Source organism: Dendrobates tinctorius, unplaced genomic scaffold (genome assembly GCF_039654945.1).
Source record: "Dendrobates tinctorius isolate UK_male_01 unplaced genomic scaffold, ASM3965494v1 ptg000038l, whole genome shotgun sequence".
NCBI classification, from domain to species: Eukaryota; Metazoa; Chordata; class Amphibia; order Anura; family Dendrobatidae; genus Dendrobates; species Dendrobates tinctorius.
Genome location: NW_027361706.1, coordinates 26,913,518 through 26,939,300, shown reverse-complemented (window position 1 = coordinate 26,939,300; position 25,783 = coordinate 26,913,518). Strand labels below are relative to the sequence as shown.

The 25,783-nt window shown below is 42.6% G+C and overlaps 1 protein-coding gene across 1 annotated transcript in view; it reads left to right on the top strand.

Annotated features, from left to right (window-relative positions):
• LOC141088290 (inter-alpha-trypsin inhibitor heavy chain H3-like) overlaps window positions 1-16,448 on the top strand; it is a 208,349-nt gene extending 191,901 nt beyond the window's left edge. Inside the window, exons 21-22 of the mRNA XM_073574304.1 lie at window positions 12,523-12,634; window positions 16,169-16,448. Coding sequence (XP_073430405.1) covers window positions 12,523-12,634; window positions 16,169-16,310 — 254 coding nt within the window. The 3' untranslated portion in view covers window positions 16,311-16,448. The remainder of the gene's footprint in view (window positions 1-12,522; window positions 12,635-16,168) is intronic.
• The last annotated feature ends 9,335 nt before the right edge of the window (window positions 16,449-25,783 follow it).

The following is a 25,783-nucleotide window of genomic DNA, read 5'->3' as shown; positions in this document are numbered from 1 at the left end:
GGGCTACCCCTCTATGATTCTACCCCAACCGCTGCTACATAATTAAGCTGTGTACTACCTTATATTATACCCTGATATTAGTGTGTTTTACCACACAATTGGTTGTCTTGTATTTATTTCTATGTAGCTACATAGTGGGCCCCAAGAATGATTTTCTCTGGTGGGCCCAAGGTGCTCCAGTCCGACGCTGCCTAAATACTTACCATATATACTCGAGTACAAGCCGAGATTTTCAGCCCATTTTTTAAAGGGAATCTGTCACCTCATTTTTGGCCTATGAGATTGTGGCCACCGCCATCAAGAATTTATCTACCGCATTCTGTAATGCTTTAGATAAGCCCCCAATGTAACCTGAAAGATAAGAAAAACGAGTTATATTAAACTCAACTGGAGGTCCGTTCCGATGGTTGTAGCGGTCCGACGCCTCCCACCTTCTAGCAATGGCGTCCTCCTTTTTACTTCTGTTGCGGCTCCTTCGCAGGCATACTATATCTGCCCAGTTGAAGGCAGAGCAGAGTACTGCAGTGCGCAGGCGCCCAGAAATGTCAGAGAGGTCCCTTTATGGAGCAGCATATGGGGCCATAACCTTTATGGAGCATCTTACGGGGCCATAACCTTTATGGAGCATCTTATGGGGCCACACTCGAGTATATATGGTAACTAACTTTTGTGCAGTAAATTTTCACCGAAAATTTTAATGCATATCTTAATGCAAGGCATCACATGATAAGCAACACCTTTTTCCAATAAAGCCTCGACTCTATCTTTCTTTTTTTGATTCTTTATTTTTTTTTATATAGCGCTAACATATTTCGCAGCACTTTACAGTTTGCACACATCATCATCACTGTCCCCGATGGGGCTCACAATCTAAATTCCCTACCAGTAAATCTTTGGAGCGTGGGAGGAAACCGGAGTACCCGGAGGAAACCCACGCAAACACGGGGAGAACATACAAACTGCTTGCAGATGTTGTCCTTGGTGGATTTCGAACCCAGGACTCCAGCGCTGCAGTGCTATCCACTCATCCACCATGCTGTCCTTTCCCATATAGCCACAACTCCTGTTTAGAAGATGTGCTGAAAGTGTTAAAAAAAAATAAATCTGGTGCAAGAAATGTATGTCAGTTTGTCTTTGGAACAAATTGCCGGTAAATTTCTCCCACTGTGAAAATGACACCCGGTACTTCACACTAACCACATTATTATTTTATTAAAAAATGCAGAAAAATAAATTTCCTAAAAATTAATGGTCAAAATGTTTAGAGTTCATACTTTATCAATTAATGTTACTTTATGGATTTTTTTTTAAATTATTTTTAAAAATAGTTTCCATATTCTTATTTTATATATTTGTTTTATTGAGCCCTTTAACTTTGACTTTATAAGGTGCAGAAATACCCCTGTGTGGTCCAGCAGGGACCCTCAATCCTGGGGTTCTTTTTTAGGCACCAAGGTGACAACTGGTGCTCCCTTCCTCTGGTTACACCCTTAGGTGCTAAAGTGTGTATTTGCTAGGGTATTAAAGGAGTTAAGCAGATAGCATTACCAAATACAATATTTTAAGATACCATATTTTATGGATTATAAGACGCACTTTTACCCCCAAATTTGGGGGGGAAATGGGGGTGTGTCTTATAAAGCGTATATACCTTACTAGTACCGTTGCAGCAGGCTGGGATGAGGGGGTGTTCGGCAGTGCTGCTGGGGTGTTTGGCGGTGCTGCTGGGGTCCCTGGTAGTGCTGCTGGGGTCTCCGGTGCTGCAGGGGGCTCTGCCAATGTATTGTGAAAGGCCAGTGCCCTGGTATTTCCGTGTTTTCCTGTGCGATGGACTCTGGGAAAATGGCTGCTGGGGGGCGACGTATGCGCACATGGAGATCTCAGGGGATGAAAGTTCAGCACTGAAATCTGATCTCCCGAGATCTTGATGCTGAGATTTCCATCTGCACATGCGCCGCCCCCAGCGGCCAATTTCCTGGAATCCACCACACAGGAGGAAACCATGGAACTGCGGGGGCTTCGGCCTTTCACTAAATGCGAATGTCGGCAGAGCCCTCTGCAGCGCCGGACACACCTGCAGCAGTGCCAGAAACACCCACAGCAGCGCCGGACACCTGTAGCGGCGCACTGCACATCGGACACCCCCTCATTCCAACCTGTGGCCTGCAGCAGCACCCCACTCCTGCCTCCTCCAGCAGCGACACTAGGACCCCGCTTCACTGCAGCCACCACCCCCGGTAAGCAATATGACGCATGGATTCTAAGAAGCACCACCATTTTGTTAAAAAAAATTCCTATTTATTACTCTTCGCCACGACAGCACCCACTTTAGAGAGGGGACCCGCCCATAGGGGCAGGAAACCTACAGAGTAAAAGGGGCGGTCCCTCTCTCCTCCTCAGTTGGTTTCCTGTTCTTTTGGGAACCGGTGTTTGGGGAACCTATAGAAAGAAAGAATAATACCTGTCCCAATGCATGCCACCTTTGCAGTGTCCACAAGAACGGCAGGGGCTGTGGTGTCAGAAGCAGCGTCGGGGGAGCCCTGTCTGTCAGTCTCCCTCGTCTGGTGGTGGATCCGTGAGGACTGGGTCCGGGGGGGCGCCCGGTCTCATGTGGGATGCGCGGCTTGGTGGATCGTGGAGGTCCGGGTTGTGGCCGCGCATGCGCACAGGCACCAGCCAGCGTTCTTTGAACCGGTAGTGCTGGGAGCGCTTCCGGAGGTCTGGGGAGGTGGCTCATGGCGGGAGATATAAAAACCTGCGGGGTCAGTACGCCAGTGTGTGGACATGTCATCCTCAGGAGAACATGAGGTGCACCCACCAGCGGTGGAAACACAGGCACACAGTGTCAGGAGCAGCAGTGGGCGCTCCAGGGAGGAGGGCTCCACGGACAAGAGTCTGCAAAGTGGTAGATCAGATCCGCCCAGGACTCGGGCTGTGTCTCCGCCTCGGGAATCGGTACCTTTTTTGGCAAGCTTCATTGGGTGAGTGTGGAAATAACTTTACCTATTAAGCTGATTCCCCTTCTTTCGGCATACCTCCTTTTCAGGCTAAAAAAGCAAAGAAATCTAAGCATAAGGAATGTGCAGGCAGCCCCTTCCTGACTCTTACCCTAAAAGACTGTGCCAGGGTTGTATTAGCGAGACGTTGCAGGGGGAGGCTGTGATTGCATCCAAAAATATACAGATGCTAATAAGGGAAGTGCTCCAGGCTTTAAGTCAGGCTAGTGGACCGAAGAAGCATACTCATAGAAGAAGGAATGTAGCGCCTGTCTCTAGTTCAGAGTCTGATAGTGTCCAAATCAGGACTTCAGATCTCTGGGATGTGTCATCATCATCAATTTCCTCTGATGAGGAGGGACATTCATGTTTCCTATTGAAAGTATTGACAACCTAGTAAAGTCAGTCAGGAACACCATGGGGTGCACGGATGCGAAGGAGACACGATCCTCTCAGGACATAATGTTTGTGGGTCTGACAGAAGAAGAGAAAATCCTTCCCGGTTATCCCTGCAGTAAAGGAATTAGTTAAAAGGGAATGGGTCAAACAGGGCCAGCGAGGGGTCCTTCCTTCGGCCTCCAAGAGAAGGTATCCCTTTAGTGATGAGGAGTTGTCAACATGGTCCAAGGTCCCTAAGGTGGATGAGGTGGTGGCGTCCACATCTAAATAATCGGTCCTGCCGGTAGAGGATGCGGGCGTCCTAGCTGACCTGCTAGACCGCAAGGGGGAGACCTTGCTTAAAAGGTCTTGGGAAGCAGGTACCGGAGCCTTTAAACCAGCCATATCTATCACATGCACGGCAAGATTGATGCTTGTTTGGGTAGACCAGCTAGAGCAGCAGATCAAAGAAAAGGTTCCTAGGGAGAAGTTGTTATCCGCCATTCCATTGATCAGGGGAGCGGCAGCGTATCTAGCAGACGCATCGACAGATTCCCTGCGCCTAGCGGCTAGGTTGGCTGGTTTGGTAAATGCTGCTCGACGCGCTCTGTGGCTGAAGAGCTGGAAGGGAGATACGCAGTCGAAAACAAAGCTATGTGCAATCCCGTGCCAGGGTGAGTTCCTGTTCGGGAAAGTGCTTGATGAAATCCTGAAGTGGGTGAGAGAAAGAAGGGGTTTCCTAATCAGTCTCTTCCATTCTACAGGAGAGCGTTCAAAAAGCATACGTTTAATAAGAGAAAGCCGTTCAAGAGTCGAGATCGCTTGGACACAAAGGAGACCAAGCAGAGAGGTGCCTTATTTAGGGGACCTTCTGCCATGAAGGGTAATAGATTCCAATAGGCTAAACCCACCAGTAGGAGGCAGATTGAAGTTTTTCTCCCACAAATAGAAGGAGATAATGTCAAGCTCCTGGATCCTGAACTTGGTAACGTTTGGATTAAAGCTGGACTGGATGCTGCTCTTCTTTATTTTTTTGGTAAAGCTGGAATTCTGTCAAGTTCCTCAAGATTCGTTTATGTTAACATCCCTTAGGTCAACTGCGCAGCAAGAAGCACTGGAGTTAGAAATTTTGAGTTTATTATCCAAAAAGGTCCTGATAGAGGTGCCAGAAGGTCAGGAGGGTAGAGGATTTTATTCCCCTTTGTTCTTGATATCTAAACCAGATGGTTCATATAGAACTATTATTAATTTTAAAAAGTTAAATACGTTCCATTGTAATCATACGTTTAAAATGGAATCAATTAGAATCACTGCTTTTATTTCCCAGATGTGTGGTGGCTGGATTGGACCTAAAGGATGCATATTATCATCTCCCCATACATGCCGAATACCAACAGTATCTCAGGGTGGCAGTTATTTTGGCAGGGCGAATCCGCCATTTCCAGTTCACAGCGATGCCGTTTGGTCTTTCCATGGCTCCTCGAGTATTCACAAAAGTGATGTTAGAGGTAATGGGTTATATACGTCAGCGGGATACGCTGATTGTTCCGTATCTAGATGATTTCCTAGTGATAGGGAAGTCTGCCTATCAATGTAGAGATCGCCTTGCTGACACAATTTCATCCTTACAGGCGTTGGGATGGATTATCAACTTCAAAAAAATCCAGGCTGGTCCCGGAAACCCTTCTGTCTTTCCTAGGTCTATACCTAGATTCAGTAAGTCAGAGGTATCTTCTCCCAGAGTCAAAAAAGTTGGTCATTTGGTCGAAAGTCAGGACAGCAATGGAGAATCCTCGGATGTCCTTAAGAGAGGCTATGTCCCTCCTGGGATCCCTTACCTCCTGCATTCCGACGGTCTAATGGGCTCAGTATCACACCCGATGTTTACAACACGAGATCTGAGAGGAGGAATGCCTGCAGGGCCATCTGGGGGGTATAGAAACCTTGTCAAGTGAAGTATTAAATTCTCTGTCCTGGTGGTTGGAGGATGCTCATCTTTCCAGGAGAGTTCCATGGGTAGTAAAACCATCCAGAATAATCACCACTGATGCTAGTCCAGAGGGTTGGGGCGCCCACATGGGGGGGATAGCCTAGCTCAGGGACAGTGGTATATAGGGGAGATGGAGGACTCTTCAAATTTGAAGGAATTGAAAGCGGTCAGTCATGTGTTGCATTACTTTCTCCCACAGCTTCAAGGATCTCATGTGAGGATCTTGTCGGACAATACCATAACAGTTGCATATTTAAATCAACAAGGCGGAATGCGATCAGAAAGGCGGATGTCTACCGCAGTAGAGATTTTCGAGCTAGCCGAGATCCATCTACTATCTCTGTCAGCTCTTCATATCAGAGGAAGGGAGAATATAAAGGCCGATTTTCTCAGTCGTCACATGTTACGTCAGGGAGAATGGGGTCTCAATCGCCATATATTCAAGAAAGTAGTAGACTTAAGGGGGCTTCCGCAAATAGACCTGTTTGCTACCAGGGAGAACAGGCAGGTCTCGAGATTTGCCTCCCTGAATACAGCAGATCATCCAGAGATGGTGGACTCCATTCAATCCCCTTGGCAGTTCAGTCTGGCGAATGCTTTCTCACCAATGATGTTGCTTCCACTGGTCATAAGGAAAATCAGAGAAGAGAAAGCGATGGTGATCCTCATTATACCCTTCTGGCCCAAGAGACCTTGGTTCTCTTGGCTCCAAGCTATGTCTATATGTGACCCCTGAATCCTCCCGACAGTTCCAGACCTGCTCTCTCAGGGCCCATTCCTGCATCCTCAAGTGAAGGGCCTCCACTTGATGGCATGGAACTTTCAGAGGCAGCTGTTGAAATTAAGAGGGTTCTCTGATGACTAGTGTTGAGCATTCCGATACCGCAAGTATCGGGTATCGGCCGATACTTGCTGTATCGGAATTCCGATACCGACTTCCGATATTTTTTCAATATCGGAATTCGGCATCGGAATCGGAAGTTCAGTTGATTGACGGCCTGACGTCATCATGATGCGCGGTGTGTGCTCATCATGATGCGCCGTCATTTCGGGCCTTCCGGGGGTCTCTGCCGGCCTGCCGGGGGGCTGTGCCGGCCTGCCGGGGGGCTGTGTGGACTGCCCGGGGTCTGTACCGGCCTGCCGGGGGGCTGTGCCGGCCTGCCGGTGGTCTGTGCACCCTGTGGGGGTCTGTACCGGCCTGCCGGGGGGCTGTGCCGGCCTGCCGGGGGGCTGTGCTGATGTCCGGGGGTCTGTGCAAGCATCGTCCGATGGGACTACAAGTCCCATCGGGCGATGCCTGCTACCATGACAGTGATTGACACATTAGCCAATGATGGGACAGTAGTAGTCCCATCATCCGGCTAATGTGTTAAATGTTAAAAAAAAAAAAAAAAAAAATACTACATACATACTACATGCATGCTACATACATACTACATGCTACATACATACTACATATATACTACATACATACTACATACATGCTACATACATACTACATGCATGCTACATACATACTACATGCTACATACATACTACATGCATGCTACATACATACTACATATATACTACATACATGCTACATACATACTGCATGCTACATACATACTACATACATACTACATACATACTACATGCATGCTACATACATACTACATATATACTACATGCATGCTACATACATACTACATGCTACATACATACTACATATATACTACATACATACTACATACATGCTACATACATACTGCATGCTACATACATACTACATACATACTACATACATACTACATGCATGCTACATACATACTACATGCATGCTACATACATACTACATGCATGCTACATGCATGCTACATACATACTACATGCTACATACATACCACATACATACTACATACATACTACATACTACATATATACTACATGCATGCTACATACATACTACATGCTACATACATACCACATACATACTACATACATACTACATACATACTACATGCTACATACATACTACATATATACTACATGCATGCTACATACATACTACATGCTACATACATACCACATACATACTACATACATACTACATACATACTACATGCTACATACATACTACATATATACTACATACATGCTACATACATACTACATGCTACATACATACCACATACATACTACATACATGCTACATATATACTACATGCATGCTACATACATACTACATATATACTACATGCATGCTACATACATACTACATGCTACATGCATGCTACATACATACTACATGCTACATGCATGCTACATACATACTACATACATACTACATGCTACATACATACCACATATATACTACATACATACAATACATTCATACAATACATACATAGACATACAGTACATATAACATAGAGTAACATACTTACCAATACTTGTCACATTGTTCCCCGAAGCCATTGTCTTTTCCGGAATAAATATTAACATAACAAACCACAAAAATACTCACCCACGATCCGAAGCAGTCCACGAGTGTGTCCCACGACGATCTTGGGTAGAGAACTGCAGCATCAGATGATGCTGCCGTTCTCTACGGGCTGCAGGAATCCAATGACGGAAGGTAGGTATCCTTCCGCACTGTATTCCTCCGCCACTTAAAAAAAAAAAAGTCCCTAGTCTCACTTTATGCCATTGCTGCGTGGGAAATTCCCACACAGCAATGGCATAAAGTGAGACTAGGGACTTTTTTTTTTTTTAAGTGGCGGAGGAATACAGTGCGGAAGGATACCTACCTTCCGTCATTGGATTCCTGCAGCCCGTAGAGAACGGCAGCAACAGCTGATGCTGCAGTTCTCTACCCAAGATCGTCGTGGGACACACTCGTGGACTGCTTCGGATCGTGGGTGAGTATTTTTGTGGTTTGTTATGTTAATATTTATTCCGGAAAAGACAATGGCTTCGGGGAACAATGTGACAAGTATTGGTAAGTATGTTACTCTATGTTATATGTACTGTATGTCTATATATGTATTGTATGAATGTATTGTATGTATGTAGTATATATGTGGTATGTATGTAGCATGTAGTATGTATGTAGTATGTATGTAGCATGCATGTAGCATGTAGTATGTATGTAGCATGCATGTAGTATATATGTAGTATGTATGTAGCATGCATGTAGTATATATGTAGCATGTATGTAGTATGTATGTGGTATGTATGTAGCATGTATGTAGCATGTATGTAGTATATATGTAGTATGTATGTAGCATGTAGTATGTATGTAGTATGTATGTAGTATGTATGTGGTATGTATGTAGCATGTAGTATGTATGTAGCATGTATGTAGTATATATGTAGTATGTATGTAGCATGTAGTATGTATGTAGTATGTATGTAGTATGTATGTGGTATGTATGTAGCATGTAGTATGTATGTAGCATGCATGTAGTATATATGTAGCATGTAGTATGTATGTAGTATGTATGTGGTATGTATGTAGCATGTAGTATGTATGTAGCATGCATGTAGCATGCATGTAGTATGTATGTAGCATGCATGTAGTATGTATGTAGTATGTATGTAGTATGTATGTAGCATGCAGTATGTATGTAGCATGTATGTAGTATGTATGTAGTATATATGTAGTATGTATGTAGCATGTAGTATGTATGTAGCATGCATGTAGTATATATGTAGTATGTATGTAGCATGCATGTAGTATGTATGTAGTATGTATGTAGTATGTATGTAGCATGCAGTATGTATGTAGCATGTATGTAGTATATATGTAGTATGTATGTAGCATGTAGTATGTATGTAGCATGCATGTAGTATGTATGTAGTATTTTTTTTTTTTTTTAACATTTAACACATTAGCCGGATGATGGGACTACTACTGTCCCATCATTGGCTAATGTGTCAATCACTGTCATGGTAGCAGGCATCGCCCGATGGGACTTGTAGTCCCATCGGACGATGCCTGCACAGCCCCCCGGCAGGCCGGCACAGCCCCCCGGCAGGCCGGCACAGCCCCCCGGAGCCTGCACAGCCCCCCGGCGGGCCGGCACAGCCCCCCGGCAGGCCGGCACAGCCCCCCGGCAGGCCGGCACAGCCCCCCGGAGCCTGCACAGACCACCGGCAGGCCGGCACAGACCACCGGAGCCTGCACAGACCCCCTGGAAGGCCGGCACAGCCCCACGAAAGGCCCGTACAGACCCCAGAGAGGCTGTACAAGGGCAGGAAAGGGTTTTTCTTATTCCGATACCGGAAGTCCCATAGACTTGAATGGGACTTCCGGTATCGGAATCGGCGATACCGATACTTTTTTTAAAGATCGGCCGATACCATCCGATACGATACTTTGAAGTATCGGACGGTATCGCTCAACTCTACTGATGACCTAATTAGCACACTCCTGCAGAGTAGAAAAGAATCTACAACGAGGATATGTAGCAAAGTGTGGAAAAAATTTCTAGACTTCTGTACGGGCGTTTTCTCCAGAAAGATTCCAATTACAGCTATTCTAGAATTTCTGCAGGGAGGTCGGGAGCTGGGTCTGTCAGTTAATACTCTAACTGTCCAGGTGTCTGCCTTAGGAGCCCTGTATGGTTATAATGTGGCGGGGGATAGATAGGTCTCACGATTTATTACAGCGTGTGAGCATAGTAACCCTGTTCAAATTTCCCGGTTACCTCCCTGGGACCTGAATTTGGTCCTTGAGGCCTTAACAGGTCCTCCATTTGAACAATTAGAGTCTATTCCCTTGAAATACATATCACTGAAGACAGCTTTCTTGGTAGCAATAACTTCGGCTAGAAGGTTTTGTGACATCCAGGCCATTTCCATAGATCCTCCCTTCCTGTTAGTATTTCAGGATAGAAATTTTCTCCTCAAAATTTGGGGTGCGTCCTTTAATCCGGAACGTTTTATAATCTGAAAAATACGGTATGTGATGTTCACATATATTGTATTTGCATATATAGTGTAGTGCAGCGGTGTCCACGCTGTGCAGTGATGAGGCAGTGACCCAAGCAAGTTCAAACCAAAATGTGTTTAATGTCCAAAAACACACACAGTGCAAAGCATGCTGTATCCTGCGGATCGCAGCCGGGAAAACAAAAGACAGTCTGGGACCAGTTGCCGTGAGCGACCGCACAGCTGTGCACTCAGGGGTGCCAGACTCTTATGCTCCGCTTGGCCCTGGGTTGCCTCACACAGGGAGTACTCTGCAGACCGACTGCTCTGTCTGCTTGCAGGACCAAAACTGACACACCCAAACTCTTGCTGTAGGGTTTTTTTCCCTTCACTCCAATCTGGGGCCATAGGCCACTTATAAGATCTGGGCTGGAGGAAACGGATCGGACCCCACTACTTTCCTGCAGTCCGTTTCAAAAATTAAAGCCCATACCGGGTTTTCCTGAACAAGCTCCTTGGTCAAAATAACTTAACCAGGTTCAAACTTACTTTTATTCCGCCTTGTGAGTCACAGGCACGCTGCTGTGACCACATGGCACTCCAGAGGATCTAAAATGCTGCTGAGTGCATCCTGGGGGACACATAGCGACCCTCACATATGACTCCAGTCACTGCCTCACAATAGGTATAATGAAATGGTGCCAAGCATCTGCTTACTATGTCTGGTGATTCCAGCTCCCGGGCAGGCTTTCTCCTTCTCCCTGACATCATTTTTCAGTGGTTTCCTGTGTTAAAACTCCTTCTGGAGCTCAGTGCTCTATAGTACATGCTGAGACACTGATCTCCGGGAGGAGCTTCAACTCGGGAAACAGCAATGGTCAGCCTTTGAATTAGAAAACCTTTCTTTGAAGTCACATTTTAAATTTGAAATGCCTGAAAAAACAAGCCTCTTTCTGAGCACCAACAAGATTCACAATATTAAGTCCCTTTCTTACGTTAGGAGCAGTAGTAAGTATACCAGAGATTATTTGTTTGTGTATCCTAACTTTCTCTTATGATTTCACTTCTAAACCACTCCTAACACCTGATCTATTTTGGACCCAGATTTTGCACTGCCCATCCATAACTAGTAAACCTCAAGGAGGTATTTATAGGGCTGTGCCTTGTAGGTCTGAAACAGCTAATTCCATACTGCCTTTCAGTCATCTGTGGTGAATAATGTAAGGGGCCTGTTAGTGTCTCAACATTGTCAGACTTTCCCAAAAGCTTGTTAAAATTTGTTAAAATAAATCCAGTATGTCCTGCTACGTTCATTTTTTTTTAATTTAAAACTTGGAAACATTTTCCAATATATTGACAAGGCAAACTCCAAACTCTACTTTCCCCATGCTAAGAAAATTTCCCACAGTCAGAACCAATTACTTACTGGGCAGGGCTATGATTGGACAAGTAACACCTATAACAGAAAAAAAGCTGCATAATGCATTCAGGGAAAACCTCAATATGGGAAATAATAAATCTGTAGCAAGGCTGCAAATCTTATATTCCCTCTATTCCAAAATGCATAAGACATCTGGTAAGCCCCACAAGGGATGAAGAGGGTAGATATACCACCTTACACCTTCTTCCCCCAAATGGAAAGTCAACATGCTCCATTAACATTATCACTTATTTCTGCCCAACAGCTACAACAATTCAGGACAGAACCTAGTTAACTCTGGAAGTTGTAAATCCATAATGCTCACAACTTCTCTAATTTTGCAATGGCACTTCAATTTGCATACACTCCCTTCTCACAAAGTCACATTGCACATACCATACACTCCTCCACCAACCAAGGCTATTCACACAGCCAGTATTCTGTAGCTAGTAGAAACACGTAGAGATCAGCACTACTAGTAGTATTCCATTTAAAAATTAATTTTATTGTTCAGATTAAAACATGAGTGACAAAGAACATGGTGACTTTAATGTTTTTAATCTGAACAACAAAGTTAATTTTTCATGGAATACTATGAGTTCTGGCTTCTACACGGATCTACCGCTATTACTTCAGAAGGCGTTTTGCCGTACACCAGATAGGTGAGCAGATTACCCTTTTTTTGTTACTGTTCTGTTGCTAGGCGTTGGCTGGGGAAAGTTCATATTTACAAAATGTCTTCCATTTTAGGATTTTAATGTGATCCATTGTTGTGTGTTTTATTATTCGTAAATAAAATCTTTATCATTGTTTCAATTTTCAAGGGCAATTTTTTCATGGAATCGATTTTGAAATTTCCAATGTTCATAAAACTGATAATCCTGACAAACCGGATGCAACAATGAAAGTGAAGAACAAGCTGCTGACTGTGACAAGGTAAGGAACATTTACTTGTATATAATTACAACCAAATAGTAGGCCAAGATCTACAGGTAAATCTCTAACAGGACCTGAGTGTACCATGGATGCCTTAGGGTGCATTTACACTGGCCAATAATCGGGAACTTGAGCGTTCCTAGGAAAACTCCCTTTCGTTGAGTGTAGCCATCTAATAGCTTTCTTAAAAATCATTGTGGTCGTTGCGATCCTCTCTACACACTATACAGGATCTATCAACAACAATATTTTATGCATACCACAGTTTCATGAGCACAGAATGATCATTAATGATGTCATTCTGTGTTTATAGAATATCATTGTTCTCAGTAGCATGTGTCCTGTATGGACAGGATCATGAGATCATGAATTTTTAAGCAAGCTAAAAGGTAATTTCATCTAACGAATGGGCGTGAAAACTTCAAATAATGGGAATAACAATTTAACTGTAATCTGTCACTGACCCTAAGACTTCAAACGATGGTTTTAAAATTTTTCAGTTTTCTGGATAATTGTCATCCGATTTTCATCAGTGTTCCTGTTTTTTTATGCCCATGTGACACTCGTATGATGTCTGTGTGAAATCCATTTTCATACATCCATCTACATTAAATAATGTACATGATCAAATACAGTTTCCAAGATTCATCAAAGAAATGTCCAATAGATAAGGAAAACAGCCGACAGCACATCAATATTGGGATGCTCACTCCAAATCCAAAGACCCAATTTGGAAATAAACAGTCCTGCAAATGGAAAAAAGAACAGCAACCAATCCAGGTGATGAAGAAAAATTGTAGCAAACTTTATTCCGTCATGATGCAACGTTTCGACCAATAATGGCCTTTATCAAGCATGTTGATAAAGACCTTACTTGATAAAGACCATTATTGGTCAAAACGTCGTATCATGGCGGAGTAAAGTTTGCTACAATTTTTTTATATCACCTGGATTGGATACTATTCTTTTTTTTTTCATTATCAAAGAAATGTATCCTTAAAAATGAGAACGCATGAGTCTCATGCAAAACTTGGAAGAAACTAGTGCATGCTGTGATTTTTTTTCTCTTCATCAGTCAAACAAAGAGAAATATCGTTCATGTGAACAGCCCTATTGAATAAAATTGGTAAGTGTGCTGCCTGTGGCTATCCGACCAAAAATCAGACAGTACACGTCCATTTTCTGCTCTCTTCTGCAGGAGCCCTAAGGGCTAGTTATCCACTACTGTGTTTAGGCATGGGATTGTGCCTAATGGAGTCAGTCAGCCTAAACTGACAGTATAAACTAAGCACATAGCCTTGGAAACTTTACAAAAAATTGCAACTTTAGGCTGTTTTCACACGTAGCGTTATTTTTCACGGATTTGCCAAAAAATCTGCTCAAAAAACGCTTAAAATAAGCTTCCCATTCATTTCTATGCATTTTGCACTTTTTGTGCATATTGATGCGTTTTTTACCACGAAAAAAATGCTTCGCGGTAAAAAACGCAGCATGCTCATTAATTTTGAGGAAAATTCCGCGTTTCTAGCTATTTTCTATGGGTCTGGAAACGCGTGTAAAAAAACGCGCGTTTTTTTCCGCGCGTTTTCTGGAAAGGGAGTCTGGTTTTTATGCAGAAATGTCTGCATACGTGTGTGTGGCACCCCTGAGGCTCAGTCGCCACAGAGGTACTGCACCTTCTCCTAAGGTGTAGTGCCCCGCCGCCTAGGTAAGTTGGGAGCTCCTTTCCGCACTCCAACATCTGCATTCCACACACAGGATAGTTCAGCACTGATCACATTGCGGCTCATGCTTAGAGGGTAGCAGAGCACCTCTGGTGATTCCATGCTTCGTAACACGAGATGTGCTGGGAGGTGGGTGGAGTTGAGAGTCATATAAAAGAGTGGGAAAGCTGAGGTCAGTCAGTTTGAGGTTGAGATTGGGTTTGAGTTTCAGTTTGAGTTCAGAAGGAGTGCTGCAGCTGCCTCAGTGATCTGAGCTAGCTGGCACGGGAAAGAGAAGAGAAAGAGAAAGACTTAGAACTGCAACCTAAACTTCCATAAGAGAGAGAGAAACAGCGTGGAACGAAGGAGTAGGAGAACAGAGAGGAGTTGTGGGTTGGAAGAGGAACCCTGCTTATAGGTTCTCAGCGCAAGGCCGGGGCCCGGTCCCCGAGGTTGTATGGACACTTATGGTTCTGCAGCAGACACCGGTGGAGTAGTTGGCTGTAAATGCACTACTCCCATCTGAGACTTGGGACACAACAGCAACACAAATAGAGAGCCGGGATCCAGGAGATCCCTGATCAGGCTACAGCTGTCTGTCATACAAGTAGAGTTGTTAGGAACATCTGACAGGAGGAACTTCAGAGAACCACGGTACTGGAGCTCTTCACATTAAAAGGCGCAATAGAGGAGTCGTTCAGGAAAGGCACATGTTGGCGGAGTGTTGGAGAGGAGAATCCTGACTTGCTCGGGAGGTTGATTGAGTCTCTACCCCAGAGGACACGGCACAGAGGCAGGCACCAGTGGGTACCACGAACTGTGAGTAAAGCTTTGAAACTGCAAGCCCTGGTGTCCTCCATTCATTCATCGCTAACACCTTCAGCACTGCTACATCTGGGTAACAGCATCAATACCATTCTGAGCCTCTCCTCATCCATTGCACCTACAGTGCCCTGGGACTACAGCTCCACCTGTGGGGAGCTACACCATCTTGGCTGCACCATACCATCAGTCCCAGCGGATCGGCATGCAGTGTTGGCTTAACACCTTACTTGCCAAATACCACGGGTGGCGTCACGAACTAGCCATATAAACTATATTACAAACATAACCGCCATTGATATTGGGCACCCAGGGCCACGGACCGGGTCACCGCTACTGTGACACATCCCCCTGACACCGGCTCGGTACCGAGTACCCCGCTGCCCTGGGTGTGAGGGCGACCCATGTGCACATAGCCTTAGTGTTCTAATCATTGCCTCCATTTTTCATAAACTGAAGTTTAATCATGTACGCTAATTAGGGTGCTTGGTGCACCCTTGGTTTGGCAAAGAAGCTCAGTGTACAGTTCCATTGATTTTGCATGCCCCATTTCTCCCTCACTGGTGATTGATAGGACTGAATTGCCTGCAGTGTTCAATCCAGGCACGGCAATGCTGTCAGTTATCAGTGAGATATCGGGGACATGTTAAATCAGTGGGTGGAATAGTGCACTGAGTCTTCGGAGCGCGCTAATGGTGCACTGAGCTGCCATATTTGATTAATCTTCAATTTCTGCAGAACTAAAGCAGCTATTAAAATTACTACAGGTATGATATTTATAAGGGCTATATCTCCTAAAACGCGTAGTTTATACTGTCAGTTGCGGTTGACAGGCTCCCTTTAATAGTAGTTCAGTTCTGGGACAGGAAGGCATAAGGTATAAATGAATAGTGGTATATTTCATATCACACTTTAATTCTTTCATTATAAATGGTAAACATTATGGCTTACTGTATATATTCTATGTTTATTGATTTATTATATTTATTATTGTTGTGTTTTATTTTAGGGGCGTACAAAAAGACTACAGAAAAGATTATAAGAATGGTATTAAAGTTCCCTGCTGGTTTGTGCATTTCAATGGAGAAGGCCTGATTGATGGAACTCATGCCGATTACATCGTACCCGATATTTTCAGTATTGCTTATTAGAATTGATTTACTGGGAAATTTGGTATCTAATAGTATAGTTAGTGTTCCCTTTTTATTAATCAGTAGTTTTTAGCTGCTGTCATGAGAGCTCTATCCTTTTAATCTGTACCGCCTGGTGAATTAAACTTTTGAAGTCAAGTTGTCCTGTGAGTAAATCTGCAGTGGCATCTGATGATTATGATTCTAGAGTCCATCTGTCTTTCCATAATCCAGAACCGAATGCATTTGGCTTCAAATTTCATGCTAAATTGGAAAAACAACAACATACTGTTTTTTTACTTTTCTTTGCACCAAAGCCCTAATATCTTGCTAATTTGAACAGATAATATCACCTATATTATTTTTCAATGTTTAAAACAAGGTATTCAAAAAGTCTTTTTTTGGTTATTTTTTATTTTTCAATTGTAGAATTTGTTTCCTATTGTCAATGCATGAATACGGGGGCAGTCATTTTGCTTAAACACACAGCAGCTGCAGAGAGAATGTAACTTCATTTTCTCTCTGTAGCTGCACTTACAATTAGTCTGCCGAACATTTTTTAAGAGAACCTGTCATGTCATGATAATCAGTGTATATAATGAACAAATAAAGAGGATGTATATAAAGTTCCAGGTTTCAGCGGCCACATGGTACCGCTCATTAAAGTCATGAATATGCGCATATTCATGACTTAAATGAGCAGTACCTCGTGACCGCTGAAGAGCTGGGCCGCCAAGACCATGAAAGAAGCAGGGGGGCTGCAGAGACCGTGCCAAGAGGGGGTGAGTATGATCTCTGACACCCGCGCTCTCGCTCCCCCACTGACCCCTGGTATATGACTCGAGTATAAGCCGAAGCCGAGAGGGGCACTTTCAGCCTTAAAAATGGGCTGAAAATCTCAGCTTATACTCGAGTATATATGGTATATTATATTTTTATTTATATCCCTGTCTCTGAGCTGTTGCTAGGGACAAACATATCTCGATGAACACTTTCTGGCTTCATATCTATGAACATGTGTTCACCCCTCCCTTTTGTTATTTTCTTTCATAGGTGGATTCACATTTTTTATTTATTTGTTTGATTTCAGTATGATTTATCATTATGTTTCCTCATTCTCCAACACTAGATCTACAGGGTTAACATGTTCTGTGCTGCTACTGGCAGTCCAGTTTTTGGGCCTGCCCCTGACGCTCCCTGTATAGGGGGGTGGTCCTCACTAGGTCACCTCGCCGGGGGCGGGCTGGTATCATGGCCCAGAGAGTCCACTCCAGGAGTCGTCACACAAACAAGGGTGGGTGGTTTTGCTGGGCGTAAAAGACTTGTTATGAAAAAGGTTGAGGTGTACCCCACAGGGGAACATGTTTGCCAGCCAACACACTTAGTGTATGGGCATTACAAGTCTAGGAGACACGCTCCTTTTTAATGGGACATTTTTTGTTAAGAGGCCCTCCTACATGTTTCTTCCAAGGGGGAATGGGGTTATTGGGGTGCATATGACTTGGTAGCAGGGCAGGCCTTGCTGTCAATGCATAAGAAAAGAGTATGGAAGTACAAATGAATAATGTGAAATGGATTTTCCTGGGCCCATCCAGTATGTGGGTTCAAAGGCTTATTGGGGTGCATATGACTTGGTAGCAGAGCAGGCCTTGCATTCAATGCAACATTTTTTAGGGAAGCTCTCATGGACATCTCGTGAAAGGGGTATTGGGATGTGTCGTAATTCTTGGCAGCCCATCCACTCACTGCATTGGATATAACAGTTTAGGAGACCCACTTTTTAATAATGGCCCTTTAAGCAGATTATTGCTGCCTGATGCCCCAGTAAAAATAAGCTCTGTGACTTTAAGAGTCCCTCTTTCATAAATGAAACAAGATATGTCTGCTTATTTGTCACACACCACATGGCCAGCTAGGGTTGGTAAATGTTATAATGACATTTCCCAGTGAATGCATTTGTTTTGGTTGAAAGAAATGCTAAAGTTGAAAAACACTTCAAAAACGCTGCGTCTGAACATAGCCCAAGTGGGGGAGAAACATTTTGGTCTGGGGTTAATTATTTTGCCTTATATACAAGTCATTAACCTGGAAAGGATGAACATTAACATATTTCCCAGCAGAATCCGTTTTGGTTTTGTTTTTGGTATGTTTTTTGGTGCACCGGGAAAAATGACATGAAACTCTGACAACATTGTTTAAAGCTGTGAACTAGGTATCAGGAATGCTTCCAGGAGCGATCCCCATGATGTCCCTGTGTCATTTGAGCAGTGTTTCCATCATTTTCTGACGTTTTTAGACCTTAAAAGGACCCAAGGGGGGATTGCGGTAAAAATGCTCAGGTCTCCCATAGACTTACATTGGGCTCGTTGTTCTGTCCGAGTACCCGAGTATTCCAATTTGCTCGAATCGAGCAATGAGCACCCGAGCATATTGATTATCAGATTTCAACCAAAGTGCAGTGTACACAGAAGTCTGTCAATCAGTGGTTTAGGCAGAGCTCAGCATTCAGATAACTGTTAGAGCTCCATCAGATGAGACAGTGATTTTATCAAAATAACAGCAAGAAATCCAGTGAGTGGCATATTGCTGGAATAAGGGTCTCTGCTGCTTTCAGATGGGGTACAAAAAACCTGGTGACAGATTTCCTTAAAAAGGGGTTGTCCAGTAGTGGAAACAATCTTTAAAGCTATAGCCTTATTTGAAACTGCAAGGTAGCTAGAGCCCTCGTAAAGTAAAAACACTCGTCCATATATACTGTATATTTATTTTAGTTTTATTTTTGTGAGGGATATTGTGTACCTGATTATTTTTTTTACCAATATTCAATCTATATTTGTCATGATCCCAGTGCAGGTTTTTGAGCTGCACGTCAGGGGTTAATGTCTGGAGCTCAGTGCAGGTTTTGACCTGCTCACCTGGGGTTAATTATTGTGGCCTCTCTTTGGTTCTGGGAGAGCTTCTTAAACCCCTGGGAAGCTCCAATCCCTGCCAGTTATACTTTTGCCTTTGGCCGAGTGTGGTGACCTCTGTGTGCGTGGTCGTTGTTATAGCTTGTTTAGATGGTTCTGACCCGGTTCTGTTCCCCGTTGTGAGTTTGCCTGTTGATTCTGTACTGTGCTACCCTCTCTGTGTATGACTCATTGCCTGTGATCTGACTACTCTCTGCTCGCCCCTCTTGTACCTTGCAGCTATCTCTGTGTATGACTCATTGGCTACGTCCTGACTATCCTCCCTGTCTATGCCCCTTGGTAACTTTGTCTTGCAGTTACCCTGCTAGGAGTTATCTTGCAGCTTCTAGCTCTCTGGAGCTTAGGCCACTCCCCTAGTAGTCACGTGCTTCAGGTCCTGCTGTTCTGAAGTACGCATCTACTCGGCTGCTGCCCGTTCCGCAGGTATGTTTGAGCACAGTTCGCTTTACTTAGGACACGCGCACTGGCTCAGTGAGCAAGTTCAGTGCGGTGTTCCTGACAATATTCATGTGTATATGTAAAATTCTTATTTTGTAAAACTATAATTTTGAAGGGGTGTGGGGGAGAAGCTGACCGAGAGAATTTGTTTGCTGAGTGTACAAGTCTGATTACCCAAATAAGTCACCTTAAGTGTAAATTATATATCAACACCCAAAATTTCTCTTCTCATAGCGATATAAGATTTCTCAGTCTTTTGCATAGTGTAAGATTTTTATCCCTTTGAGAAAGAGTTTTAATCATTCAAAAGGGGATAATCAGAATCAGTCCTGACAATACTCAGACGTTTTGTTGGTGATTCTTTTTTCTGCTGTTTTCCTTGAGAAGATCTTCTCTGTCTTTAAGAAAGTCTGATGCTTGTTCTGCTGCTGAAAATGTTTGTGCTCTTCCTCCAGGTAAAAACACTTTAAGATTTGCTGAGAATTGTAATGAGAAGCGGGTTTTCTTCTATACTAGCTCAGTGCATATTCCACTAAAGACGCGTCTTTCTTTGTTACTTCCACCGAGTAGTCACTGAAAATTAACGTTCTACGTCCATCAAGCACCAGGGGTGGAGAGGATTTTCTGTACCGTTGTAAGATGTCCACTTTGTCTGCATAGCTCAGCTATTTCGCAGTACCAGGCCCGGGCTTATAAGCAGGAGATTCTTGTGGAGGTGGTGGTGGGCCGACTCTGTGAGCGCATTTCACCTTCAATGGTGTATTAAGGCCCAGAGCGTTTGGTAGGTCTAGTGTGCATATACTTGTAAGCTGGCTACGGGTAATAGATTCTGGTAAACCCATGATCACAAGATTGCTTCTATTCTCCAGATCATCAAATGCAGCAAGATCACATCTTTAATATGCATTTAATTCATTTATTTGCTGATATAAATTTATTCAGATGAAAGTAAAATTCTCTCTGATTGGCACCGGCCGCGCCTGCGCAGTAGCATCTATTGGATCACCAATCTTGGTGGAGACAATTTTTTTTTCTCTAGCAAACCACCGGCGCCTGCCTGCTGAATATGAATTTTTTTTTGCAAAACATATAGTCAGTGTGTAAAATAGGGGGCAGATCTGAGGGATCAGTGACCTGACAGAAGCCATCGGTATGAAAAGCTAAGAAGAGCACCACATGAAGACCTCCCCACAGGCCCGCCCCGGAGTGGAAAGAGATGAAAACATTCTCCACAAGAATTGGCCTGTACTAAAAACAGACCTAATTCTGGCAGCACAATTACCAAAAAATACCCTTATGATGGCCAGGAGGGGTAGGAGTCTGAAGGACATGTTACTGAGGAGCCACTATACTGCCAAGGTGTCCAATCCCTTCACCTCTTCTGAAAGTAAACCGAGACGGGCTGTTACCCCTGTGGTGACTGTCGGGCCTGTGAAAATATCAGGAGTACAGAATTTATGTCCTCTGATGGGTCGTTATCTTGACATTTTAAGGTTTTTCATGGATGTGATACGAAAAGTCTAAAGGTAAGGGATTGTGTTAATGGGGGAACTAGGGGTTGTGATTTAAAACAGATATTGGCACAATTAGAATACCAATGGATCAGTCATTTGGGATCCATGGCCCCCCAAAGGCTTAACTGAAAAATGAAGCTTTCTCCCATTTCTTTGAATAATCCATCAACATCAACAATGTCCATTGTATAGGGAATATTCAAGGTTCCTGATATCTCTGTGCTTTTATTTTAATTGTGTGTTTTTTGTCTGTAGCTGATACATTATTGAAGATTTATCTTTTCCTTATGGCTATTCATGAAATTTATGTGTGATATGGGATTCTTGTGTGACCATCATATGAGGACCCCTCTGGTGTCAGGATGAACACTTATGAACATTCATCTTGGACGCCATATTATTGGTTGACACAGTAATAATAGTGTTGTTCATGTACTCTTGTATATATAGCTATTTACATTTTTGCACATGTGCACTTTAATTATATGTTTTTTTTAAAATGCTGCACTTTATAATGCTATGGTATATTAGTGGATTCCAATGCAATAATGTTGTTTTCTCTATTTGAGTATATTAAGCACATGTGCACTTTATTATACCTAATGTTGCCCATTGTGTGACACACTTTCATTAATGTGACTAGTGGGTATGATTTTACACTGGCACTTGTAATATCTGTTGTTTCATTATCTAATATGGTGATTTATTTTACCTCACTAATAATGGTAGACTCCATGGGACTCCTTAAACATGGCCGCCGGTTGAGAGTGCACTCTGTGACCTGAACGCTGGTCCGTCCTTCCTGGAATCCAACTTGACAACGCACCTGTCTGTGACGCCATCGGGGGATTTCCCCGGACGTGCACTTTAGATAGATCCATATGAGCTACCATTACTCATTACCTCTCTTAGGATAAGTATATATAGAGAAGCTATGGATGTACTTGACTCATACTGATAACTTTTTGTCTGCTGTGATTATTTTCCTGTCTTTTGAGGTGATGTATGTTTATCTGCTGGATTTATAATATCCTTTATATACTTTCAATTGTTCCTCTGTTCTATGAGAGCCCAAGTACTGTGAGTGCTCCCCAGGTGACACTTGTTGTTTCTTTCTTGATGTACAGCCTGTATATATTTTCTTTATTATTCATTTTGATTAAATAAAAACCATATATTTGTTTATATTTATGAAGTCAGCATTCAATTTTTTCTTCACTTTCACTTATTATACCCTGGAGACCAGTGAACAAAAGCACAAGAGGGAGGACACAGACTGAGTCCGGGCCATCTCTCTTGTGCTTCTGCTCACTGGGTCCCTCACAAAAGTGAGGGCAGTAATGCTCTGATGGCGGTCCTGTCCACACATAAAAGTATAAAATAAAGACTCAGACACATCATGGAAAGTTTAAATAGTGGGAAGTTTATTATATGCTTTATTATATATTATTTATTATATTTATATATTATATATTTATATATTATATATTTAATAAATTATATTTATATTATATATTTATTATATTATATATCTATTATATTAAATTATATTATTATTTATTATATATTTATTATATTATATATATTAATCTATTATATTTAACATATTATATTTATATTATATATTTATTATATTATATTATATTTATATTATATATTTATTATATTATATTATATTAAATTATATTATTATTATTATGTATTATATTATATATATTTTAATATGCCTGTTATATTTATATTATATATTTATTATATTATATATTTATTATATTTTACTATATATTTATTATATTAAATTATATTATTATTATTTATTATATATTTATTATATATATTAATCTATTATATATGTAACATATTATATTTATATTCTATATTTATTATATTATATTAAATTATATTATTATTTATTATATTATATTATATATATTTAATAGATATATATTAATATATTATATATTTAACATGTTATATTTATAGTATTTGAGGTTGAAGGGAGACTTTAAGTCCATCTAGTTCAACCTATAGCCTAACATGTTGATCCAGAGGAAGGCAAAAAAAACCCCATGTGGCAAACAGCGCCACATTGGGGGAAAAAATTCCTTCCTGACTCCACATACGGCAATCAGACTAGCTCCCTGGATCAACGCCCTATCAAGGAATCTAGTCTATATCCCCTGTACACCATACCAGCATACTTCTCTACTTTCTCCAGTTCTTCATCCGTCACGTCTTCTATCTGTTCTTCTAGGACCGTCAGCCACGTTTCTCTTCCAGCCATGTTGTTCTCCTTGTAGGTCCTGCAGCTCTGTTTCCAGGCATCAGTGGATATTCCTCTCTCTCTTCCATGCCCAGTGGTCAGGGTCTTCTGCCATGATCTAGAATAAAATAAGTGATTATAATCTGAGTGTAAAGGGCATATGTCACCATTAATCATAATCCAATTTGCATATATTTTAGGCCTGATGATACTGGTGTGATGACTGAAAATCCATGGCAGAATGACTTTATAATCACTTATTAAAGTTTTCTTGCTTGACATTAAAACAAGCATGTCATGAGTCCAGCTATGGCTGCAGTCATAAAATGCTCTGCCTAATATCAGGATTACACGACCATTTTGACGTTGCTTTACAGAGTAAGTACAAGTGCCTCATCAGGTCTAAGGGATTTACTTAAGCATACTGTTTATATTGTGATCTCTATTTACAGATCAGCTTTATATTATTATTCTTTCTATTACTCACCAGATCACACGTGTCCCGATCCACCCAAGCCCGGAATCCCATCCTGGTGAGCAGAACATTGCGGCATTGTAGCAGTCGGTCCTTCTTCATCCTCCACTTCCGTCCAAGGGCCCAGCGGTAGATCTCCTGTCGATATCGCACCTCTTCTTGCTCAAACTGGTTGGCTAAAAACCTTGGAGGGAAGAGAAATGAAACCAGATAAATTACAATCCACTTCAGAAGAAAATACAGACAACAACAAATGCCATTATCATGTATTTAGCCGAGTGGCCGAAAAGAGATTTTGGTTTTACAATTAAATAAAACAATGTTATTTATAGACGTGAATGTGTAATAATAAAAGAGACTCACAGAGCTGGAAAGAAGAAGGTTCCATATTCTGAAGATGGCAGTCCTGCTCTCCTGAAGTAAGCGACGACCATGGCGAGGAGATACTGGAGGGAGGAGAAGCCGAGATAAGGTACTGTCACACTAAGCGATATCGCTAGCAATATCTCTATAACTTGTGACGTTATAGCGATATTGCTAGCGATATCGCTGTGTCTGATACTTACCTACGACCCGCTCCCCCGCTGGTTATCGCTGATCGCGCGAGAACATCCAGGACTGTTTCTCGTCGTCAGCTTCCTGCGGCGCTTCCTGTGGAGAGACGAGCGTGGAGCCGGGCGGGAGGACGCAGGATCGCCTAGTCTGACAGGTAAGACCCCCGTCCCCAGCGATGTCGCTGGTGAGATCTGCCTGTGTGGCAGCTCACTAGCGACCACTTAGCGATGTACCAGCGATCCTGACCGCGTCATATCGCTGGTCGGGATCACTGGTACATCGCTAAGTGTGACAGTACCTTTAGAGGGATATATAACACAGCACATATCTGTCAGTAGATTCCTAGGTTTGGTCATATCTGGCCACTATTACATAAGAATAAGCCCTTTATTTCCCTATGATGGATCTTCTCAGATCTGGAGGATTTCTTATCCTTCACTACAATAATACCTTGTCCGAAATCTTAAGACAGCTGTCCCTGGCTAGAAAACATCTGATGTGTTCTTCTTCTACAAAAATGAGAAAATAGAATTATTTCACTATGAACTTTGTAATGAAATCCTGTTTAATGCTATTAATTCTAAATTAATGGGGTTGTAGGGCTCCTCATCAATGATGGATTATCCTCCGGATCGCTCATCAGTGTCAGATTGGTGGAGATTTGGCGCCTGACACCCACTGATCAGATACTGAAGAATTGTCCTAAAGACATGCCATCAGTATTGAGGTGACACCAAAGCCCCGACACTGCTCACCACATAGTGTCTGCTGTATCATACTAGGTGTGACTATAAGAGGAGGAGGGAGAACACTTCCCTACATGTTTCTCCACCATAATACACATAAAATAGATTAATATAGAAATACATCTCATATAATCTAACACTTTGTATCTGGAAACCTTGGAAGGTGCAATGAGTCTTACCAAGGAGTGCGGTGAAAGCTGCCCGCTCTTCCGGCTGGGGGATGTCATCTTCTGTTTTCCTCCTCTTGGCCTCTTCCTGGGCGGCAGACCGTGAGCTGTAATAGAAGAGGTAGATATTATAGTATTAGGCCTCACGCTCATGGCCGTACTGTGGCTGCACATAACTCACATCCTGATGGGTGTTCTCCTCATGGGGATCTGACATTAGTTTGGAGCTGTACATGGGATAAATATGTGTAGTGGTAATGTGTAATGGTCACTATGGACTTTCCGGTGTAAGTGTATGGATTGTGATGACCGCAGTGATGGAACCTCATCTACTTACCACTCCTCTTCATACTGGGCGATCAGTTCT